Raw genomic sequence first — 20530 nt, 5'->3', positions numbered from 1 at the left:
AACAAAAAACATCCTCGCTCCTCTGACATTTATTGCTAATTAAATCAAAATGATGAAACAGCTTGACTGCACTGCTGATGGGTTGGGAAGAGTCTGGAACCCATGCTAGCACCCATGACACTGCCACTGCCAGGTTGACTAGCCCAGGGTTATATGTTGAACAATGCGTTTAAAGATTTACAGATTGTCAAATTTGAACACTAACATTTTTGAGTTGTCTAATTTGGGAAAAAGGCTTCATAAATATAACACACAAAAGGTCATCCGTGTGTTTTTACACTTTACTTAACGTACACTAACGTATTCTTTATTTCAAATGTTGCTGAATAAAGAGGCGGGCGATCTTTACTACTTCAGCTTACAAATGCAAACCTTTCCAATATGACGTCCCAAAATGCGCGCCGGAAAAGGACTCCCACTTCCATTAAGGCGGGACGAAACAGTGATACTGTGTTTTGATTGGTCAACTACATCAGCGCCCAAACAAGCTACTTCCGGAGACTCAATCGTTGATTTAGTTTTTTCGGTAAGTAGATATTGTCAGCTGTTGCGCATTTTTTTGCACTCTCACTTGTCTATTCATGGCAAAGAGACACGCTGGGGACATTTTATTTTCCCAATCACCCGCTAAGAAAAAAATCCGGTCTCTTTGCCGTGTTGTTGACCTGCAGCTCGAGAGCATGTCTGTGCAAAGGGTTGCGAACCCATCGTGCACGCTAGCTTTGTTGAGTGATAATTGCAGAAAAAGACGACATATCTTAGAAATCCCAGCAGTACCGCAAGAAGAAGCGCCTCTGTTTCCCAAGGCGACAAACCCCGTCGCGCTCAAGGAGGGCATGCCACATGCGCAGACTTGCGGACATTATCTTGAAGATCTGGACTTCACTTCGGACAGAAAACGACGCCGGGAAGAATCAGTGGAATTTGAGATTGCATCTGCTAAAGATAGTAGTAATAAAGTAAGTCAACTAAAAATGTAAAAAATAATATACAGGACATGTAGAATTAAAGTGCATTTGCTGGTGTTTGATGCCGGGCGTCACTACTACCGCCAGATGTCACCCTTTTACCATTTTATCGCCAATGTCACTCATTTTTTGGGGGAGTCATCTTTTGCTTCAATGTTTTCAGACAGACACCGATTCCGAAGATTGCATTTACAACTCTTTTCAGTACTGGAGGGTCCCTTTGCCTCAACTCGACCTTTCACTGCTGGAAGAAACCACAGACAAACCACGTTGCCAAATAAAAAACAATTCATTTGTCAAAAATGCTTTGGACGCAATGGAGACCTGAAAATGTTGCACTTAAGTGAGTAATTTAAAGCAAATTGTTGGAAATGTATGTATAATTGTCAATGTCAATTTCTTGTGACTTGAAACGTGAAGACTTACATTCGTTCTTTGACCTGGTGACCAGAACTTTTTCCAAAACATTCTTTTTATAGAAAACCATTTGATAAATTATTCAATATCATTGATAACCATCTTAATGTCATTGTACTCTAGTATACATGCACTAATTTCCTTCACAAGCAAAACAATTTAGTGCAATTTTAGATCTGTTGTCTTACAAGCATATGCTTTTATCCTACTGCCATGTACTACTGAATGACATTTGTGCTTATTAGTAGCACAACTTTGCCATATTAGAAGATCATCTACATGTTACTAGTGCACAAATATGTAATTGACACTTTTGTGGTGCTACAATTAACTAGTAGAATCTTACAAAGTCACGAGTGTTGGAGAAACAAAATAATTAACACCACAGCGACACTTGGACTTTAAAGAGTCCTCTAACAGCATTGTAACAACTGAATGGACTGTTACAGAGGGTGGCGTTTTATGTATTCTATGTGCTTTAGCTGATGAAACCCTTATGAATGAGGGGCAAAACATCTGAGTCAATCAGAATGGTCCAGCTGTGGTCAATTTAAATGTAGTGAAAATTAAATGACCTGGACCAATGAGAATATTCAAAAGCAATATCATCAGTAGGCTTACAATATGTATGCCAAAGTTGTCCTACAAGTGAGGAGGACACAGACCGTACTAATACATTGTTTTTGGCCATCACCTTTAGCAGTTTCCTATTTTTTGTCATGTAATGGTTTTGCTCATACTGTGGGAGAAATAAGAATCAGTGCATCTGTTCAGGCGCTTTCTAGTCTGTCTGGGGGCACCAGGTAGTCCCCAAGGACCACATGAGTAGCCCAGCCCGAGGCCTGTTCTAAAAATAGCTCACCAGGGATAGGAGATTGTGAATTTCTAGAAATGTAGTCGAAGTGGTCATTTGGAAATGTAAACACAGCAGAGATTCATGGAATAAAGTTATTCATATTCATAGTCATCAGTTTCTGACCTTGTGAAATTATTGTATGAAATCATTAATATGTTCAGTGTCCTCACTTAGCTCACCCATTATTAAGTATTCAGAACATTTTTCAGAAGTGTGTATCAAACTGGTTGCATGTTGCATTTATCAAAACTCCAGCAGCTCTCTGTGTCAATCAGGCTGGTGACCCCTAGTCTACTTTTTATAAACTATGGTGATGTTATATTACAATACATTACTTTTTCCCCCTTACCAGTCCAATCAAATTGTTTCAACCACCTGTGTTCCTTGAAAACATCCCAAATACTGTAACAGAAGTTTATTGAACTTAATTAATCTTTTATTAGTACTTGAAGAAAACATAATGAGCAATTCTAAGTTCACCTAAGTCAATAAAGTTGCTTTGGGTTCATTAATTTCAATGTTTATGCGTCACCATGCTGCATTTGTTAACGATTAATTACGCTTTCATCGATTGAAGACCTCCCAATTTAAAAGACTTAAAGACAAGTTTGTCTACTAAAAGGTTCGATTATTATTTAGTATACACTGTGCACACGTGCAGCGTAAATTGAATACATGTTCAGAAGCAGCACAGTTTCACGTAAAACTGACATACATTATCATGATATCGTCTACTCTACATTGAGGCGGACGGTGAGGGGACCCAAACGACAACTATGGAGGAAAAGGTGGTAAGTGTCTGAAGGCGGGACCGTGACTTTCTCAAGTTTTAGTTCTAAGACTCAGTCATTACCCTTTGGACTTCTAATGGCTGATAACAGGGCAACGCTTGTCGTTGATCGGCTACAAATAATAAGGGCGTGCTTATAAGACGCTCTTTGGAAAAACATGTATAATGTACACGTCTCAAACTACAGTATTCCTCCAACTATGGTGAGTTGCCGAGTTACCTATTTTATTGTATTTACTTTAATACTAAGAGTGTGGAGCACGAGGTCGTAAATTTGTGACTGAAATGTCGATGCTGTTAATTTGTAGTTCACCTCTTTGTAGCTATAATGTCAAAAATAAAAACATGGCATTTGATTTTCGGCTTGTAGTAGCGTGTTAATGATGGCATTTTAGTTACAGCACACTTCCAGTCCAAGTAATTATTTTTCACAGTTATATTGCTTATGTTAATTAACTCCACGTCGAATATGCAGTACTTGTATTTATTGACTCAAACATTTGTGTTAGGTGATCGTCAAGCGATATTGTTGAGTTGTTGTGCAACCTAGTCCTTTACTATCCCGAATGTTCCTTGATGTATTTTCCGTTCATTAAAAAATAAATCCGTTAATTTATATTCATGGCCGAGATTGGAATTAATATTGCTTTCTTAACAACACCATTTAAAGTTGGTTGTGTGTTTCAGCTGGGGAGGGCACCAATTGCAAACATGTATACAAATCTCAGGAAAGGGAAGTGTGCATGTTTCCTTCAAACAATACTTCACGTCGCGCCTTTGTTAAATGTTGCTGGAAATATAATAAACTCAGGAGACTGAGGGACCTTAAATAACTGGGAGCCAAGTGGCATAGAAAGAAAATACTGCCGTCAAGTTTACTTTTTATTTGATAAAAGCGCCTCATTCTTGGGGGTGATTAGGCTATTAGGAAAGCAGGGAGAAAGAGGCGAAACTTTTTTTTTTTTTAATTATATTTAACGGAACTGGGGCTTGTTGTGAGGCCTTCTGAAGTACATCACCCTTGTCAGTGATTGGGTTCACCTTATGGCGAGAATAATACATGAGCGACGAGAAAAAAAAGTTTGTGCAACTAAATTAGTTAAGCGTTACCATCAGTTTTGTTCAGGCATGTTTCATGATATATTTTTATAATAATTTTGTTCAACCACAACGCAAAAGCCATGTCTGATTTTCATTAGTTAGTTTTCATGTAACTTTTTTTTATTACTTTTGACAGATTTAAGCTGTCAGTGACCACCGTGGGTTTTTATTTCTTTAACAGAGGGGTGCAAACATTTTTGTGCACTAAATTCTCATGAATTCACATGTCTGGTCAAGATGCTGATTAGGGAGCATGATTATTGCACATGTTTGCCTTAGGCTGCTCACAGTAAAAGGCTAAAATAATTTAGCTAATGATTTGGACGAGTTGCAGTACGTTCATCAGCATTATTGTTATCTTTATGAAACTTATCATTCCTCTTCCATATTCCAGTCACATAAATCATGGATTGAGGAAACCTTCTCCAAGAGAGATTGTGTGAAGTTTATCCCCTCCTCCCGAGATCTGCACAGGTACATTTGCGTTTCCTTCACGAACAATAGACCGAAACTAGCCAACATGCACACCAATCACAGGAATCTTGCACTAGAAGAAATAATGTTCAGCTTTAAAGGCCTTAAATACTAAGATTGAACAATTCTCTGTAAACATAAAACCTGGTACAACTGATGTGGTTGTGATTTGTCACCTTCGTAAAATAATGGATGAAGTATTTTTATTTTCTTTCAGAAAACAATATACCAACAGAAATACTGATTTTATTTATTTTATTAATAGTTTTCTTTCACGGTGGAATTGTATGATCATTTCGATTTAGGCTGTAGGTGATTTTGTTGGAGGACGCTGGCATTATGAGGAATATGTTTAAGGGGGAAAAACGTAAAACAGTGGCTGTAACTATTATTTTAGGAAGGTGATAATCGAATTTTCTGAGAGTAAAACATTGGAATTGGCACACAGAATTCTTTTAAGCAACGGGAACCATGTGGTCTACTAATAAAAATGTAATTTACCACTTCTTACAGATGTATTCCAGTATGTCAAGTTTGTCAAAACTTGGTCAGGTATGATTTAAGAATGATTTCATAATGTACGTAAGTTCAACGTCTTGCTGCAACTCAATTCAATGTCTCTCAATTCCAGTGAATTTCCAGTAATACACCTGATTTATTTTTGCCTTTACAACCGTAATGTCAGTTTCTCAGTTTTTGTTTTGTTTCTTCCTCGCTTCCGTTCATTCTATTGCATGCCGAATGACTAATTCTTTATGCTACATGTTCAACTCCACCACCACTTGCTCTCCTTTTTAATGAAAGTTTGTTTTGTCTAGGTGTTGTTGTGGTCGTCTAATGGTGGAACACTCTTGGCAAGAAGCCCCTCCCCCCACAGTCATCTTTCCATGTCCTGAACAGGATGTACCAGAGGACTGGTCCTTGGAGCGACACACTAGAGCCAGTCCCACCAACGCTTATGGGACAATAGACTTTCAGGACAGCGCTACACGCGTCTGTCGGGCCAAGGTTAGTGATTACAGTCTGTTGCTGACATCAGCAGTTACAAAGGCTACAAGCAGCCTTTTTTTCTGATTGTTGACTAACATAGATTAGGCAAAATGATTAATTATTTTGCCAACCGGGACAATGGAATGGAATCAATCATCTCAAACTTTGGTGAAAATGGCAAGCTTAGTCTAACCTATTTCCGTATGCTTGCTTAATAGTTTGTGCGTGTTGCTGTGGACTCAAAGCCAGAGGCGCTGCTCCAGCTAATGCTGAGGGAATGGCAGATGGATAGACCCAAGCTCCTATTTAGTGTCCATGGAGGATCTGAAAACTTCACCCTTCCTCCCAAAGTCAAACAAGCTTTCACAAAAGGCCTGATCACTACAGCCCGCAGCACAGGTGCTTGGATCCTTACTGATGGTATAAATACTGGTAAGTGTTACTTTGACAAAATCGTCTGCATTCCCATCTGAACATGCCTGTTTTTTTATGGCAAAATCATGGTAAATTCCAAAACACGGTAAACTAGACATTTTAGGCCGGCTGCTTGGGCACCTGTCTTCCAAAATAGGGCCCATAAAGTGTATCCACTTTTTGTGACATTTTTGTTTGGTATGGGAGAAGATTTTTTCTGAATAATTAGTATTAGCACGTTTCAGGAAGGAAATAATATAAAATGTGTCAACATGTAAAATGCGGACATAAATTCTTTGAGAAAAATGTTCCTTTTATTCTATCCTTTTACAAAACTGATATTGTTTGTTAAAGCATATCTTTTTTAATGTACAGTAATAACTAGTGATGGGGAAATGAAGCTTCAAATTCGCTTCCTGAACCAGTTGTTGTATTTTTGAGTCCTGTAGATGGCACTGTTGGTTTAAAAAAAGGGTTTAAAGAATGGCAAGTCAGTCTGCTTTCAGCCCAATGTTGAACAGAAAGTGCCATCTACTGGTGTACAAAAATACTACAACTGGTTCATGAAGCAGATTTAAAGCTTCATTTAACCATCACTAGAAATAACACCTTCTTTGTTGTAAATATGTTTTTATATTTCAATATATTAATATTTGAATGGAATGTTCAACTGTTCTTGTCATCTTGTCCAGGTGTGTCCAAGTATGTGGGTGACGCAGTCAAAACCTTTGTTGGCCACAATTTGAGGAAGAGGAACACAGTTGGAATCACTGCTTGGGGAGTGATACACAACAACGCAGATCTCATCGGAAGAGATGTGTGTATTGAAATTGTGTTCTTCGTTCATATAATTTTAGCGATATAGTGCACATCCTTTATCCTCTCCTCTTCATTATTTAGGTCTTTAGGCCTTACCAGCCTCTGGGGAACCCTTTAAGCAAGAGGGCCTATCTAAACAGTTTCCACTCCCACTTTGTTCTGGTGGATGATGGAACGTTAGGAAAACATGGTTGCCAAGATGGCCTCAGGAAGAACCTGGAGAAACAAATTCAACTGCTGAAGATCCACCCTCGTGAGTCAATGTGTTTTTTTTTCAATACAGAGGAAGTGGGGATAGCAAAAGAGGTGTGATATTACAGTGTTTATTTGTTTCCTCCAAGTAGTAAAGTTATGACAGGAACCAAAACAACAGATTCATATTTGACCATGGCAGCACATCTGCCTCACATTTCTCCGGTTAGGGTTTTGAATCAGGGCTTTGGCCTTCCTGTGTGGTGTGTGCATGTTCTCCCTGCTCTTACTTGGGCTTTCTCGAAGTATTCTCGCCTCCTCCCACATTCCAGAAACATGCAATCAGGTTAATTGAAGCCACTAAATTGTCCTACGTCTGTATGCCGGTATTCTTTGTCTATACTATATGATTAGCGAGCGACCAGTTCAGGGTGTACCCTGCCCCTTCCAAAATTCAGTTGGGATGGACTCCAATTTACCCACCATCCTTGTGAGCTACACAAAGAAATAGATGGATAGAATATTCTACCGGCTCCTCGCTGTTGTGGAGCAAACTACTGTGGTTCCGTTCCTAAAGGCTGATTGTAGACACACTGCAGTGTCTTAATTGCATTTAGAGCCCTATACATTAAGGGTGTTGAATGGTCAAAATGCAAAATGCAGTTTCTAAACTCTAGCGTTTCTGCTTCATAACAAAAATGCAACATTGCAAAACGAAAAACATACTATATAATTGTGCTCTTTTCAGTATGATCACTTTTTGGTAGAAGGCATTGATGAGACTGCATTATGATGTACTGCTATGATATTACATTGCTTTTCTAGTTGACATAAATTAGCTCTTCCCACAGTGTTTTACTTTGTGCGCTCCATAGGATTAAACCAAAGAGTGCCAATGGTGTGTGTGGTAGTAGAAGGAGGCCCTGCCATCGTGTCCACAGTGCTATACTACGTCAGCAGTAACCCCCCTGTGCCAGTCTTTGTGTTTGAGGGATCTGGTAGGGCTGCGGACCTGTTTGCCTTTTTATATAAGCACACTGATATTGACAGGTATGTATGTTTCTTCTGCTCTATCTACTGGCAAATCTCAGGTTTAGTTTGAAAAAAAAAATGCTTACTAGTTTTGTCTGAGATTTATGAAACACACAGTAAATGTCATAAAAGCATATTAAATATGTTATAGGCAATTAGATGCAGACATTAAAGAGGGCTTCCTTGTCAGGATTGGAGAGGTGTTTGGAGTCGATAGAAAGGAAGCATTTCGCCTTTGCACTCTCTTTCTGGAATGTATGGATCACAGACAATCTGTGGGTGAAGGAACAATTCTAATGAATTTGTTATGATCACTCGCATGTCTGGAATGCACTATTTTTTTTTTTACTTTGTGTTTCAGATAACCATCTTTGATTCAGAGTCAGAAGACCACATGGCCCCGGATGGGGCCATATTGAACACTATTCTCAAGGGTACTAATCCGGTCTCGTGTTGATTTGTAGTAAACATTTTGTGAACTAGGGAAGGAGTACCACTTAAGTGAAATCTAAATCATTAATATTTTGTTTCTCAGACATTAACAAGCTATAAAATACCTGTGTAAATGAGCTGTCTACATTTCTTCTATTCATCTATTAGGGGTGGGAATCCTTGGGTTCCTCATGATTGGATTGGCCTCCGATTCAATTCAATTCCGATTCCGAAGCGTCACTACATTGGCCTACATTTTTTTTTGTAGTCGATGTATAACACTGGTATCTTTTATTAAATAATTGCAAAACTCAAGGATGCGCAAAGATTTCCATTTTACACTTGGACTATTAAAGTGGCGAGAAAACCTAGTTTATAGTAAATAGTGTGTCAACACAAATTTCAAAAAGGGCCGTCTTTGCTGTGACAAATGTCTTTAGCTTCTTTGACAAAAGATTTTAAAAAAACATGTAAGCTCCATTTATGTCGACCCCCAACAGTGGATTTTAGTTTATTTCTTTTATTTGAACTTCAAATATTGACTATTAATACCTCTGAATCAATGCAGAATCGTTTTAATACGATGAACGACTCTTCGAAAAAATGATTATCATTCCTACCACTGTCATCTGTGTTATGAACAGGCGCTAAGGCCAGCTCTGCAGAGCAGCTGAGTATGACTCTTGCATGGGACAGGGCTGACATTGCACAGAAAAACGTTCTCGTGCATGGACAACATTGGCAGGTAAGACTAACCATGGATACCCAGTGCAGTTCTAATGCTCAACTCATATTTCGTGCCAATATCATTTTTTTTTCATGTTAAGTGTGTCATTGTTCTTCTAACTGCTAATGTACACGCATACAACAAAATTACACAAAAGCACACCTGCGCAGAAACAAGAGAGGAAATGCTAAGTCATCCGACATTATACCAAACATTACATTTAATTTAATCAGGTCTGACTTTTTCTGTATTCGACTCAAAATCAGGTAACCTATGCATTACTCATCAGTCACCAGTTTCTTAATGCTCTATACATTCATATGTACTTACATGTGTTTTTGCATGTATGCACACCAATGTCTGAGAGTGGAGCAACCAGCATGTCATGCTTCACTGGTCATGGTTTTGTAATTTGTAAAATGGCGAACAACTGTCCACTGTTGGGTTTCTGGACTCCTTGGTAAAATATATTACTTCAGGGCTATAATTGTCCAGATGGTGCAAAGTGTTGTCAACTGGGTATAAAAGATGATTTAAGACCACTGGGTTAAAACAAACAAAAAAAAAGCATCCTCTACGGGCCATTATTGTAGCAAAATCATTTGAAAACGTGTTACCAGACTCACAAAAAAATGTATGTAACCAGATTCACAAATTTGTAACCATAGTCATGAATATCAAAAGGCTGCAGCAATTTTTTTAGTTTCTCAACAGTGTTGACTGGCTGCATTTCATATGCTGTAAAGCTGCTAAACATTGTACAGCTATCTGTGATGTACATAATTTTGCGCGGCCAAGTTAATATTTGCATTATTACGCAGAAGCATCTTAATTGTAAACTATCAGGAAATAGACTTTGAGGTTTCACACAAATTCAACATAAATACCAACATATTGATGTTTGCTGGCAAACCATGTTCTAATGGCATGAATGAATAATCATCCCACTGTGGCATTAGACTTTGGAACTAATTCTGTCTATGTTGCTCAACTTTCTATAATTGTGCAACTGCAATTCAATTTCCAATTGTAAAACATAGTTTCAAATTTGCAAATTCTCTGCCTTGATGCTGTTCACGGCATCTGTCTGTGTGTGTGTGTGTGTGTGTGTGTGTGTGTGTGTGCACTGGCATGCATGTGTGTGTGTTCCACCTCCTGCAGTGGCGAGCAAGGTGAAAGAGACAAAACAAAGCAGCGCATGTAACTTTGTGTGACTTCACGGTCTTAACTGGATTCAACTAGCAATTCTACCAGAGTGCCACAGATAGGGAAGGCCAAGTAGAAGAAAAAGAGACAGACAGGTCACACCAATATAATGGCCTAGTTTGCTCCAATCACCTGCTAATTTTGTGTGCCAAAGAGGTCTAGATTAAGACATGCAGTCGAGTTTTGAGAAGTTCAACTTAAGTTCACCTTTAGAGGTTATAGTGCATTCAAATTTCACCTGCCAATTGAATATATTTTGTGAGTGGTGTGTTTTTTAATGCGGTGATTCAGGAAATGGTAAGGAAATAAAAGTAGCTCAAGACTTTTATTGAAATCAAATACTAGTGAAATTTTGAGAAATTAGCCCTTCTAATAATTCATGAGAAGTAATATTACACATATTCACGTCTGCTGTTCATTGTGAAATCCTAGGTGGGTTCATTGGAACAGGCCATGCTGGATGCTTTGGTGATGGACCGTGTCAGTTTTGTCAAACTCCTGATTGACAACGGGATGACTATGAGTCACTTCCTCACCGTGGATCGCCTGGAGGAACTTTACAACATGGTTATTAAAATAATGTTAACAAATTTACAAGTATTTACTGCTCTCAATCAATTTGTTTTGCAACAGAATACTTTATTCCCCTCTTTCTTTGGGTTATTATTTCTCTTGTATGTGGCGCACCCTTGCTGCAAAAACTTAGGAAATCCACTTAATTACTTTGTTTCTTTTGAAGGGCAAATTGTAAACAATGGTTGTGACTGAAATCACAACAGCAGCAAAGCCAGGCCCAAGAGATTATTTGTGGCCTTTGCTTATTTACATTCAGTTCAATTGTTTAGAATGCTGTTAAAATCATAGGAATCTTTATCAAGTATACACATGGTTCTCCTCTCACCACTCTCACTTGCCTTCATTTTTTTGGTGTATTAAAATATATGTTTACTTATTGATAATGCTACTGTAATTAAGTCCCCCTAAGAAATAAACTAAAGCCAGCGCCACTGCTGAATATGCAGTTTTACGATTCCTTGATCTGACTGCTACATCATTAAAAAGTCACCATTATAAATAATTCTCTTCTCCTCACATATCCTGAACAATATATTGTTTATTCTTATGAATAATTGTGGATGTTTTTCCTCCTCAGCCTCAGGGGCAGACTGACCATTTTCTACATCGCCTTGTTGAGGATGTGAAACAGGTAAGTTTTAAGAGTAATGTAAAAATATTTGTTTGGCATTATATGCACAGTATAATTCTAATGTACCTACTTTGATGTGCATGTGTGTATGTGTGTGCAGACCTCTCTACCTCTTGGTTCCCGGCTGTCTCTCATTGACATGGGCTTGGTCATAGAGTACCTCATAGGAGGGGCATACCGCAGCACCTATACACGCAAACACTTCCGAACTGCCTACAGCAGACTGCAGGATAAGGTTAAGAACATTATTTTCTTTCCCTTTATTCATTCAAGCTCCCTTCTCCCGTTTAGTTTTGTGTGTGTGTGGTGATTGCAGGAAGGTAGACGCGTCGGTACCTCTTCCTTCTCCCCCCAAAAAACGGGAATCATACCAAACTCTCAGTGGAGTGGAAGTCCTCTGAAGCCCCATTTCTTTAGAACAGCTCAGCCTTACCACCGCAAGGTGGGTGTGGGATTCTTTTAATCTTTTCAATAGCGAAGGAAACTATGTGCCAAATCGGGCACACTTATCTGGAAGTGTGCGTCAGATATTGCAGAGCAGTTTAAGAGAAATGCTCTTATTCGAGAAGATGACAAATTTCCTGGCTTGAATTCCAATATGATTCCTGGAGTGATTACATCATGTAATGATGAGACTGACAGTCAGACAAATTTTTCATCATCTCATTTAGGGATGAACATTTGATCATTTTGGAACTGAAATTGTGATCTCATGCAATGCAATTTTGAGATAATCAAAGCTGTGTTTTTTTTAAAGGTCTCTTTTGCCCCATGCTCACAAAGCTGGTCACACGAAACAGCGGCGTACTGATTAAAAAAATAAATAAAAACAATTTGGGGCTCTCGCTCGTGGTCTTGGAACTAATTAATTTCGACGCTGCTTGGATGTCAGGTGCCAAGCTATCTAGCGCCGCAGCAGTACGGGCTTTATTTATTAACTATGATTTTGCCATGGTCATTCGAAGTAGCTTGTATAAATATTATCTTTTATTTTTCTCTGTGTTGTTTTAAATTTGCTGCGTTGTTCTGATTGTTTTCTTATCCTTATTTATTTTTATATTCTAGGAGCAAAATGTGCCACATGGTACCAGTGAAAAGTCTGTATGGAGTCCCGGACTTTGTGAAGCACCATTAATTTTTTCGTTCAACTTTAACGACGTCTTCGTGTGGGCCGTGCTTCAGCAGCGCCAGCAGATGGCGCTGTTCCTATGGCAGCATGGTGAAGAGGCTCTTGCTCGGGCCACAGTAGCCTGCAAGCTTTACCGCTCCATGGCCTTTAAGGCACGGCAAAGCAGCATGGATGAACACATTGCAGAACAATTCAAAGCACATTCACTGTGAGTGTGACTGAGTGTGTTAATTCAAACACTTATGATTCACTACACCGCGTTGTAAATGTTGGGGGTTCAAGTCCAGGCACCGTGGAGTTTGTTCTTCTTGTGCTTGTGAGGGGTTTCTTGTCTACTTCAGTTTTCTCCCACATTCCAAAAACATGCAGGTCAAGTTCTATGAAGACTCTTAATTTTCTTTCGTTGTAAATGCTCGTGTATATGTGCCTTGCGATGAGCTGGCATTCAGTCCAGGGGACAGATTTCACAATGCAAAAATATCCTGATACATTCCTGAACTCATTTATTAACTGGGGACAACTTTTGCTTCCTATTGTTTTTTTTTTTTGTTTTTTTTAGTAGTAGTGCTGGTTTTGTGTTTTCTCCTAATTTTTTCTCTATTTTTATTCTGTGTTGTGTCTTAGTGAATTTGGTCAGCTGGCAGTGAATGTCTTAGACTGTGCATTTCGTCAGAATGAGAAGATGGCGATGAAGCTACTCACTTCTGAGATGGAGGCATGGAGCCACTTTACCAGCCTGCAAATAGCAGTTTCTTCATGTCACAGACCCTTTGTTTCACACTCTTGTACGCAGACCCTCCTCACTGATCTCTGGACTGGCCCACTCAACATGAGAAAAAACTCGTATATAAAGGTAATATGAGCGCAGCCAGATTTGTTTGTGACCTTGCGACAATTCATAGTAGGATGTATACAATATTATATAATCTTGATACTCCAGCTGTTGTGAATTGTGCGACATAAATAAAGGTGTATTGTATTGTATTGTACCATTGAGACTTGCTACGCTTATGCACATGTTTAGTCTTAATTGCTTTCTTTCAGATCATTTTGAGCCTTCTTCTGCCTCCTGCCATTCTGCTTCTGGAGTTCAAAAGTAAAGCTGAAATGTGTCATGTTCCCCAGTCTCACGAGGCAATTCTTTTCGGACGTGACACTCTTAAGTCAGGATCAACGCATGATCAATCAGATCACATGGTACGGACTATACACGGCATACTCCATAAACATAATCGGAATCGATCAATCACCATACCAGTTTGAAATTCTCACTAATAGGATAACCAGGATGCAGAGCATGGACTGCCATCCCAGGACCAAAGTCTTGGTTCAAGGTCTGAAGCGCTTTTCCCAATCACTTTGCATACTGTGTCCTGGATTACAAGACTCTATGGATTCTACACAGCTCCTGTTGTTAAGTTCTGGTTTCATACAGTAGGTGACATGCAAGTTGTCAGGAATAATTAAATTTATTATTAAAATGTAATATTAATTTGATTATTTTCCGATTGAGCAATGGATCAACTGATGCCCTCCTTTTGCACTTTTTGTGCTTACTCTTATATTACAGCTTTTTTTTGTTTTTTTTACTTAGTTTTTTTTAATACCATCCTCTTCCTGTGACTGTGTCTACTGTAGATGTCATACCTAGCCTTCCTGATGTTATTCTCCTACACCATCTTAGTGAAGATGGATGATCAACCAGGTGTTCAGGAGTGGTTGGTCATTTTCTATATATTGACGACAGCACTGGAGAAAACCAGAGAGGTGAGAAAACCAGTGACACTTGTGGGGGAAGGGGTATCCTGGAGTCGAAAATATTATGTGGTAAAGTACTTGGATTACTAATTATAATCATTTATGTCAACCCCTTTTCAGGTGTTAATGTCAGAACCAAGGAAGCTGAGTCAGAAATTGAAGATTTGGTTCTCAGAGTATTGGAATTTATCTGACTTCATTGCAATCGTGCTCTTCCTGTTTGCTCTGGTGATGCGTTGGCATGCTGACCCATATCGGACAGCTGGGCGGATCGCCTACTCTCTGGACATTATATTTTGGTTTGTCAGGGTGATGGATCTGCTGGCTGTCAATCAACATGCTGGTCCCTACCTTACAATGATTACCAAAATGGTATGAGGGTATTGTGCGATACCTTTGCACATTTAAAAAATACACTGTAAATCATTATTAATCTGTTTTCTCTCTGTTTTCATCAAGACCTCTAACATGTTCTTTATCGTGGTGATGATGGCAATAGTACTGCTCAGTTTTGGGGTATCCAGGAAGGCCATCCTGTCACCAAATGAGGACCCATCATGGAGTTTAGCTCGTGACGTTGTGTTCCAGCCTTACTGGATGATCTATGGAGAGGTCTACGCATCAGAGATAGATCGTTAGTGGTTCAGTAATCGAGGAAATGATGTGAATATTTGTCAACTGTGGGCCCGTGAAGGCTCTTTTGTGATTAAATAAATAAATAGCTCCGTAAATAATAATTTTACCATGACTTGAAAGTTCAACTTCACTTGATTACCTTGTGATTAATATAACATATTTATATTGTAAAACTATGTATTGAAAAGTACATTAAAAACACATTACCCACATTATACTCTTAAAAAAACAATGTCAAAGAAAGAACAATTTATTAATCATTATTAGAGAACGCTTTGTGTGAAATTTTCATACATGCTAATCTACTGATACATCATTAGGCCCCTTGCGTCGGAAGCCAGAGTGCAGCCGTCTTAGGTTGCCTCTGTTACCGACAACTGTTATTCTTCTTCCTCTAAAAACAATGAGATAATGAGAGCCTCTCAAAGAACCAACTTTACTGTTTCATTGACCTCAATATTCACAGGTTAGGTTTAGATTTTGCAGCAATTTTCTTCCTGATGGGCTTTGCTTTTATTTCATCCTTGATGGTTCTGACAACATGATGCAGGCGGATATTTAAGTAGCACTCAGAGATATACCGTAATAGAGAAAATTTTAAATTCATTCTGACAAATGAAATGTGCTTGTAGCGCTTCCAGGGAATTAGTGGTACTACTGTATGCCATATGCGGTCACATTTTTGCCATCGAAAACAGAAAATAACATAAAAACGCTGTGGAGTAATCAATGTATCGAAGTTGAGTGGGCTTAACGATTGGCAACGTAAGCGGGTTTGCTAGTCCATTCATACATAAGTCTGCAGCATACATTCGTTGCTATGACTACTGCTTCTTTTTCTTATACTTTCTTTTGGCTGTTAGAAAATGTGTTGCATTACCGCCACCTTCTTTAACATGGTGAATTTGGCCCATTACCATACCATCTGGCCACAGGTGATGATGTACCAAAAGAATTGGCCAACTGCCAAAAGAAAGTAAACAAGATTGGGGAGCGGCAATTTTGGGTGCCTAATTTTATATACTCTATATGTACTCTATATAAAATGTAAATTTAATTACAAGTTGCACCTGAGTTTAAGTTGCACGATCTGCCAAACAAACAAAATATACACTACAATGTGTTCACATTTAAAAACATAGACTAATCTGTAAAATATTATGTGTTGTACTGAATGGGATGTGTGTGTTTGTATTAACAGCATGTGATGATGGTCATCCATGTGCTCCTGCGTCCTTCCTCACGGCATTCCTTCAAGCTGTCTATATGTTTTTTCAATACATAATCATGGTCAACATTCTCATTGCATTTTTTAAGTGAGTACCTCAGCAAAAGATATGTCCAGCTTCAAATCTGCATATCAAGGGCGACACTTTTTAACCTGTGAGTTGTCTTTTCACTGTTAGCAACATCTATTTTGACATGGCATCAACATCCAATAAGTTGTGGAAATACAACCGCTATCGCTACATAATGACCTATCAGGACAGACCTTGGCTGCCTCCACCACTAATTCTCCTCAGTCACATGACTTTTGGCGTGCGAGCCATTTGCAGGCGACTTACTGGAAATGCTGAGAGGGATGAAAGAAGCTCTGGACTTAGTGAGTACTAGTCTTTCTATATATCACTTTGAAAAATGTATTTATTTAATTTTATAGTTACATTTTATTGTAGATTATTTAATGTGTAGTACTACAATCTGTTTTCTGGCCAAACATGCTTTCACCAGAACTTTATTTAGCACGTGACGACCGCAAGAAGCTCCATGAATTTGAGGAGAAATGTGTTGAGGCATACCTCTTTGAAAAGACTCAAGATCTCCACAGCGGTCAGATGAACAGGATCAGAGTCACAGCTGACAGGTTGTATTGCTACTACTTTATTGTTGTAACCCAAATCAATCATAACTTGTGCCATGTTTGATTGTGACAATTTGTGTAGTAGTCCACTGTTTATCAATTCTTACTTTTGTGCCACGAACCTTCCTTGACTTATATTGAAAAAAATAATTATATTAATTTTGACTGGGAAAAAAAATCAAATATTATTGTTTTTCATTTTACAAATACGAATGCACTGTATATGTAACATCAGCGCAATAAATGTATTTTTACTCAATGTGTTCAAATAGAGCGGAAGAGATGTGCATGATGGTGGGGGAAGTCTCAGAGAAGGTCAACATCATTCAGGACAGTCTTATGAGGCTGGACTCGCAGCTGGGTCAACTTCAGGACTTATCAGCACTGGCTGTGGACACACTGACCGTTCTCTCTGCCTCTGACAATGTACATCAAGAGGAGGCTCGCCTGGCTCAGTCCCGACTGATCCAAAAATCTCAACATGTCCTCCCTCACAGCTGGACTTTGCACAGAGGCGGTGCGGACTATGATGTGGCTAATATGAGACGACTGATGTGCAAGCCTTGTAAAAGTACTCCACCTTCGTTGATTAAAGGCTACATTCTCAGACATACGCCACAGGAGTCCCACCTGGGAATCAGAGGGAGTCAAGGAGGGAGAGAAGGACAGATGGAGGAGGGAGAAAAGGAGGTATCTTGTAATATTTCTGCAGTAGTAAACAAATGTACAGTAAGTTGAAAATGAATACTTAGCACGTTTAACTGATTTTTTTCTTTTTTTTTTTGACTTATGAATCGCAGTTGCCTGATACTCACCATCCTAGTGAGTTGTTTGTGGGTGTCTCTCGAAGTGCATCCGTTTCTACTGTTTTGCAACCGCATGGAGTTGGAAGCCATCTTAGTGGTTTCAGTGATCAGACACCTTATGAGTCACGTGGACCATCCCGCTGTGGGTCTCCTCTGTTTTTCAAGGTTGCTGATAGAGGACTGGATACACCACATTATAAACCGTGGAGCTGTGATCGACAACTGTATCCAAATTATGATGAATTAGACATGAAAGAGGAGGAAGAACAAGACAGTGGTGATGAAAAAATAGAACAGAAAGAGCCATCGGAAGAACAGCTCTCCGATTTAGAAGTACCAAGACCTGCAAATGTTCTTCTTTCTGACCCTGGAAACATCTCTAAGGATTTTGAAAATTGTACCTTGCGCCAGGATGTTAGCAAACAGAATTCCGAGACCAGACCTTTTGTAAAATCTGCTAGGTCGGCCTATCTGTCAAGGGACCACACTTTTGGCTACTGCAGATCTTTATCTTCCAGTGTGGAGAATATGACTTTTTTTGGTCCATCCCTGATTCCTCGGCAGGGATCATTTCCTTACCTCGATGAAGCACTGAACAAGCATGGTGGTCAAAGAAGTTTCAGAGATGACACATCATTACAATGGAGCAGAAGCAAAGGTTCTTTTAGAATTTTGAACTTTGAAATGATGTTTTATTTTGCACTTTTGTCTTGTATTTCTGATCCTGCATTTCACAAAATATGGTGGTGTGAGAACATGATTATGCCTAACTCAGTACATTTTGTTAGTTATTTGAATGAACTTTCCTTATTGACTTGTTTGGTCCGAGTGTTTCTAATATTTGATTCTGCAGAGTGGTCCAAGTCCTCTGACTTCACCCACGCTTTGAACAAAAAAAGAAGCCCAAATAGGAAGACTGTCAAAATACAAGAAATCTGCCCAGACAACGTAAGAGTTGTTTTCCTAAGAGTCTATTGTGAAATTACTGACTGTACTGTATATTATTTGGTATGTCTTTTTAATGCACACACTTTTTTTCAAATAGGGTTCCATGCACACTTTTTTGTCTGATGCTCACTGGAACAGATGGCGAAGGTTGAAAGGAGAACCTCCATGTTGGTCAGCTTCAACGAGCCTCAGTCAGCTTTGTAAGGACCAACTGGGTTTTTTAAATGCAGTGCATACATAATGTTCGCTTTCAGCCAGCAAGTGTTAAGCACATTCAGCACATAGTGGCAAGCTGGTTATGAGAGGGCACCAACATGTGGCATATGTTATTGTTTTAGAATGCTAACGTTTTTTTTGCCATTTTTGTTTTCAAGATTTTGAGTCCTTGGATTTGCAGAAGCAATTTTTTTCTCATCAGGTACTACACATCTGAGTAATTATTTATTTTAAACTTTTGGGAATATTTGGCAGAGGGGTGTATATGCGGATTTCTGTATGTTTTTCATTGTCAAATTCAGGATGTTTTTAGCCCCACTCATTCAGCATGGAGCAGCTGGGCGAGATCAATGAGCCGCAGATCTTCGTAAGTCTGCCCTTTGTCTCTCTGTCCTCTTTTGTCTGACCACAATGTGCATGGATCGCTAAATCAACAACACAAAATATTTGTATGCCTCCTCCAGGTTGCAGAGTGGTATTGCTGCAGAAGGTATTTCCAAAATAGATTGTGTGCGTGTTTGTGTGCGTGTTTGTGTGTCAAGAGTAAAAGTAGTACAGAATGAAATTACTGTACTGTCATTTTTTTCAGGTAGTTCCTCATTCCAGGCAACAAATATGTTGTATCCACATTATTCAGGTACAGTATAAATTAAATGAACTCAGAATACTTCATGAATAATAATTAAAAAAAATACATGTATGAATATATAGAATATTATTATATATGCATTTCTTTTTTTTTACCCGTCCCATTTTTTGCACCCATAGTACTGTTACTGTTACTGTTACTATGTAATAGGTAAGTGCGTACTAATTTTGTGTGTCTGTGTGTATGTGAACAGCCGTGGAAAGAAACAATCTGATGAGACTGGCTCACACAATCCCATTTACACCTGTTTCCATTCTAGGTACCTTTTTTGATGCACACCCATATCAATCAATTTCTTGATCCCCTACTGTCAATTTACATGATCAAACAAGATACAATAATACATGTTATCCTAATATTGAGTCAACATCCTCCATTTATTTTTGCTTTCTCGTTTCCTGTAGGTGGTGAGGAGGTGAGCATTTACTCCCTGGAGGATGATCACTCAGAGGCTGACCCTGAATGGTCTTCACGAGGCCTGTCTGCAATGCTTCAGCCTCTCCCAAGTGAAGAGGGATCGCTGGATGGGGGCTTGCGGCAGGGCTGCAGGGTGCTTTGCATCTGGGCCGAACAGAATGCGCTCGTACCTGGGATGGTGTATGTGGTCAAAGCCTTCAGACCAGAAGTGGTCTCTGCCTGGCAGAAGTACTTTCATGGTAGCACAGCAATGCAGCTTTGTTTGAGGGTGAGTTTGTTAAGTCTCAAAGTTGCGAAATAGATTATACTTCTAATTGGAAGCAAATTGGAACGTTTACAGCTGATGTCATTAACAAGTGCTCTCTGGTCTGTTGAAAGTGACAGTAATACTACTTTAAGTTTATGATTACTGATTAATGCTGTATATCAAATTGTTTGACTTCTCTTAGCCTGTCTGCCGTTGACAATTGTCATTTTTAATGCGG

General features: G+C 39.0%; 2 protein-coding genes across 2 annotated transcripts in view; both read left to right on the top strand.

Annotated features, from left to right (window-relative positions):
* The first annotated feature begins 442 nt into the window (after nt 1-442).
* On the top strand, nt 443-2352 carry LOC148344505 (uncharacterized). Its single transcript, XM_088305860.1, has 2 exons — nt 443-959; nt 1132-2352. Exons 1-2 carry the CDS (start codon nt 582-584, stop codon nt 1294-1296), a joined length of 543 nt encoding a protein of 180 aa, XP_088161986.1. The 5' UTR covers nt 443-581; the 3' UTR covers nt 1297-2352.
* A 750-nt stretch (nt 2353-3102) lies between these two features.
* The window catches only part of trpm6 (transient receptor potential cation channel, subfamily M, member 6), a 20607-nt gene continuing 3179 nt past the window's right edge, over nt 3103-20530 (top strand). The window contains exons 1-35 of the mRNA XM_088298964.1: nt 3103-3234; nt 4527-4606; nt 5120-5158; nt 5425-5614; nt 5815-6028; nt 6703-6827; nt 6911-7082; nt 7897-8071; nt 8205-8328; nt 8415-8487; nt 9130-9230; nt 10851-10985; nt 11572-11625; nt 11726-11860; nt 11942-12067; nt 12691-12962; nt 13379-13607; nt 13799-13951; nt 14033-14188; nt 14393-14521; nt 14633-14884; nt 14972-15146; nt 16350-16464; nt 16555-16751; nt 16880-17012; nt 17282-17699; nt 17810-18473; nt 18669-18763; nt 18861-18963; nt 19138-19181; nt 19282-19346; nt 19444-19469; nt 19569-19616; nt 19822-19887; nt 20033-20313. Of these exons, the coding sequence (XP_088155090.1) occupies nt 3190-3234; nt 4527-4606; nt 5120-5158; nt 5425-5614; nt 5815-6028; nt 6703-6827; nt 6911-7082; nt 7897-8071; nt 8205-8328; nt 8415-8487; nt 9130-9230; nt 10851-10985; nt 11572-11625; nt 11726-11860; nt 11942-12067; nt 12691-12962; nt 13379-13607; nt 13799-13951; nt 14033-14188; nt 14393-14521; nt 14633-14884; nt 14972-15146; nt 16350-16464; nt 16555-16751; nt 16880-17012; nt 17282-17699; nt 17810-18473; nt 18669-18763; nt 18861-18963; nt 19138-19181; nt 19282-19346; nt 19444-19469; nt 19569-19616; nt 19822-19887; nt 20033-20313 (5409 nt within the window). The 5' untranslated portion in view covers nt 3103-3189. The remainder of the gene's footprint in view (nt 3235-4526; nt 4607-5119; nt 5159-5424; nt 5615-5814; nt 6029-6702; nt 6828-6910; nt 7083-7896; nt 8072-8204; nt 8329-8414; nt 8488-9129; nt 9231-10850; nt 10986-11571; nt 11626-11725; nt 11861-11941; nt 12068-12690; nt 12963-13378; nt 13608-13798; nt 13952-14032; nt 14189-14392; nt 14522-14632; nt 14885-14971; nt 15147-16349; nt 16465-16554; nt 16752-16879; nt 17013-17281; nt 17700-17809; nt 18474-18668; nt 18764-18860; nt 18964-19137; nt 19182-19281; nt 19347-19443; nt 19470-19568; nt 19617-19821; nt 19888-20032; nt 20314-20530) is intronic.

This window comes from Idiotropiscis lumnitzeri, chromosome 1, assembly GCF_059441095.1.
Source record: "Idiotropiscis lumnitzeri isolate Australia: NSW breed Sydney's pygmy pipehorse chromosome 1, RoL_Ilum_1.0, whole genome shotgun sequence".
NCBI classification, from domain to species: Eukaryota; Metazoa; Chordata; class Actinopteri; order Syngnathiformes; family Syngnathidae; genus Idiotropiscis; species Idiotropiscis lumnitzeri.
The sequence above is the reverse complement of the archived record's forward strand: the minus strand, read 5'-3'. Positions and strand labels throughout refer to the sequence as shown.

Bases quoted from the DNA above. Each gene is read 5' to 3' on its own strand.
- LOC148344505 (XM_088305860.1), top strand. From the start codon at position 582: ATGGCAAAGAGACACGCTGGGGACATTTTATTTTCCCAATCACCCGCT. The intron at 960-1,131 runs GTAAGTCAACTA...CAATGTTTTCAG, and splicing joins CTAAAGATAGTAGTAATAAA to ACAGACACCGATTCCGAAGA.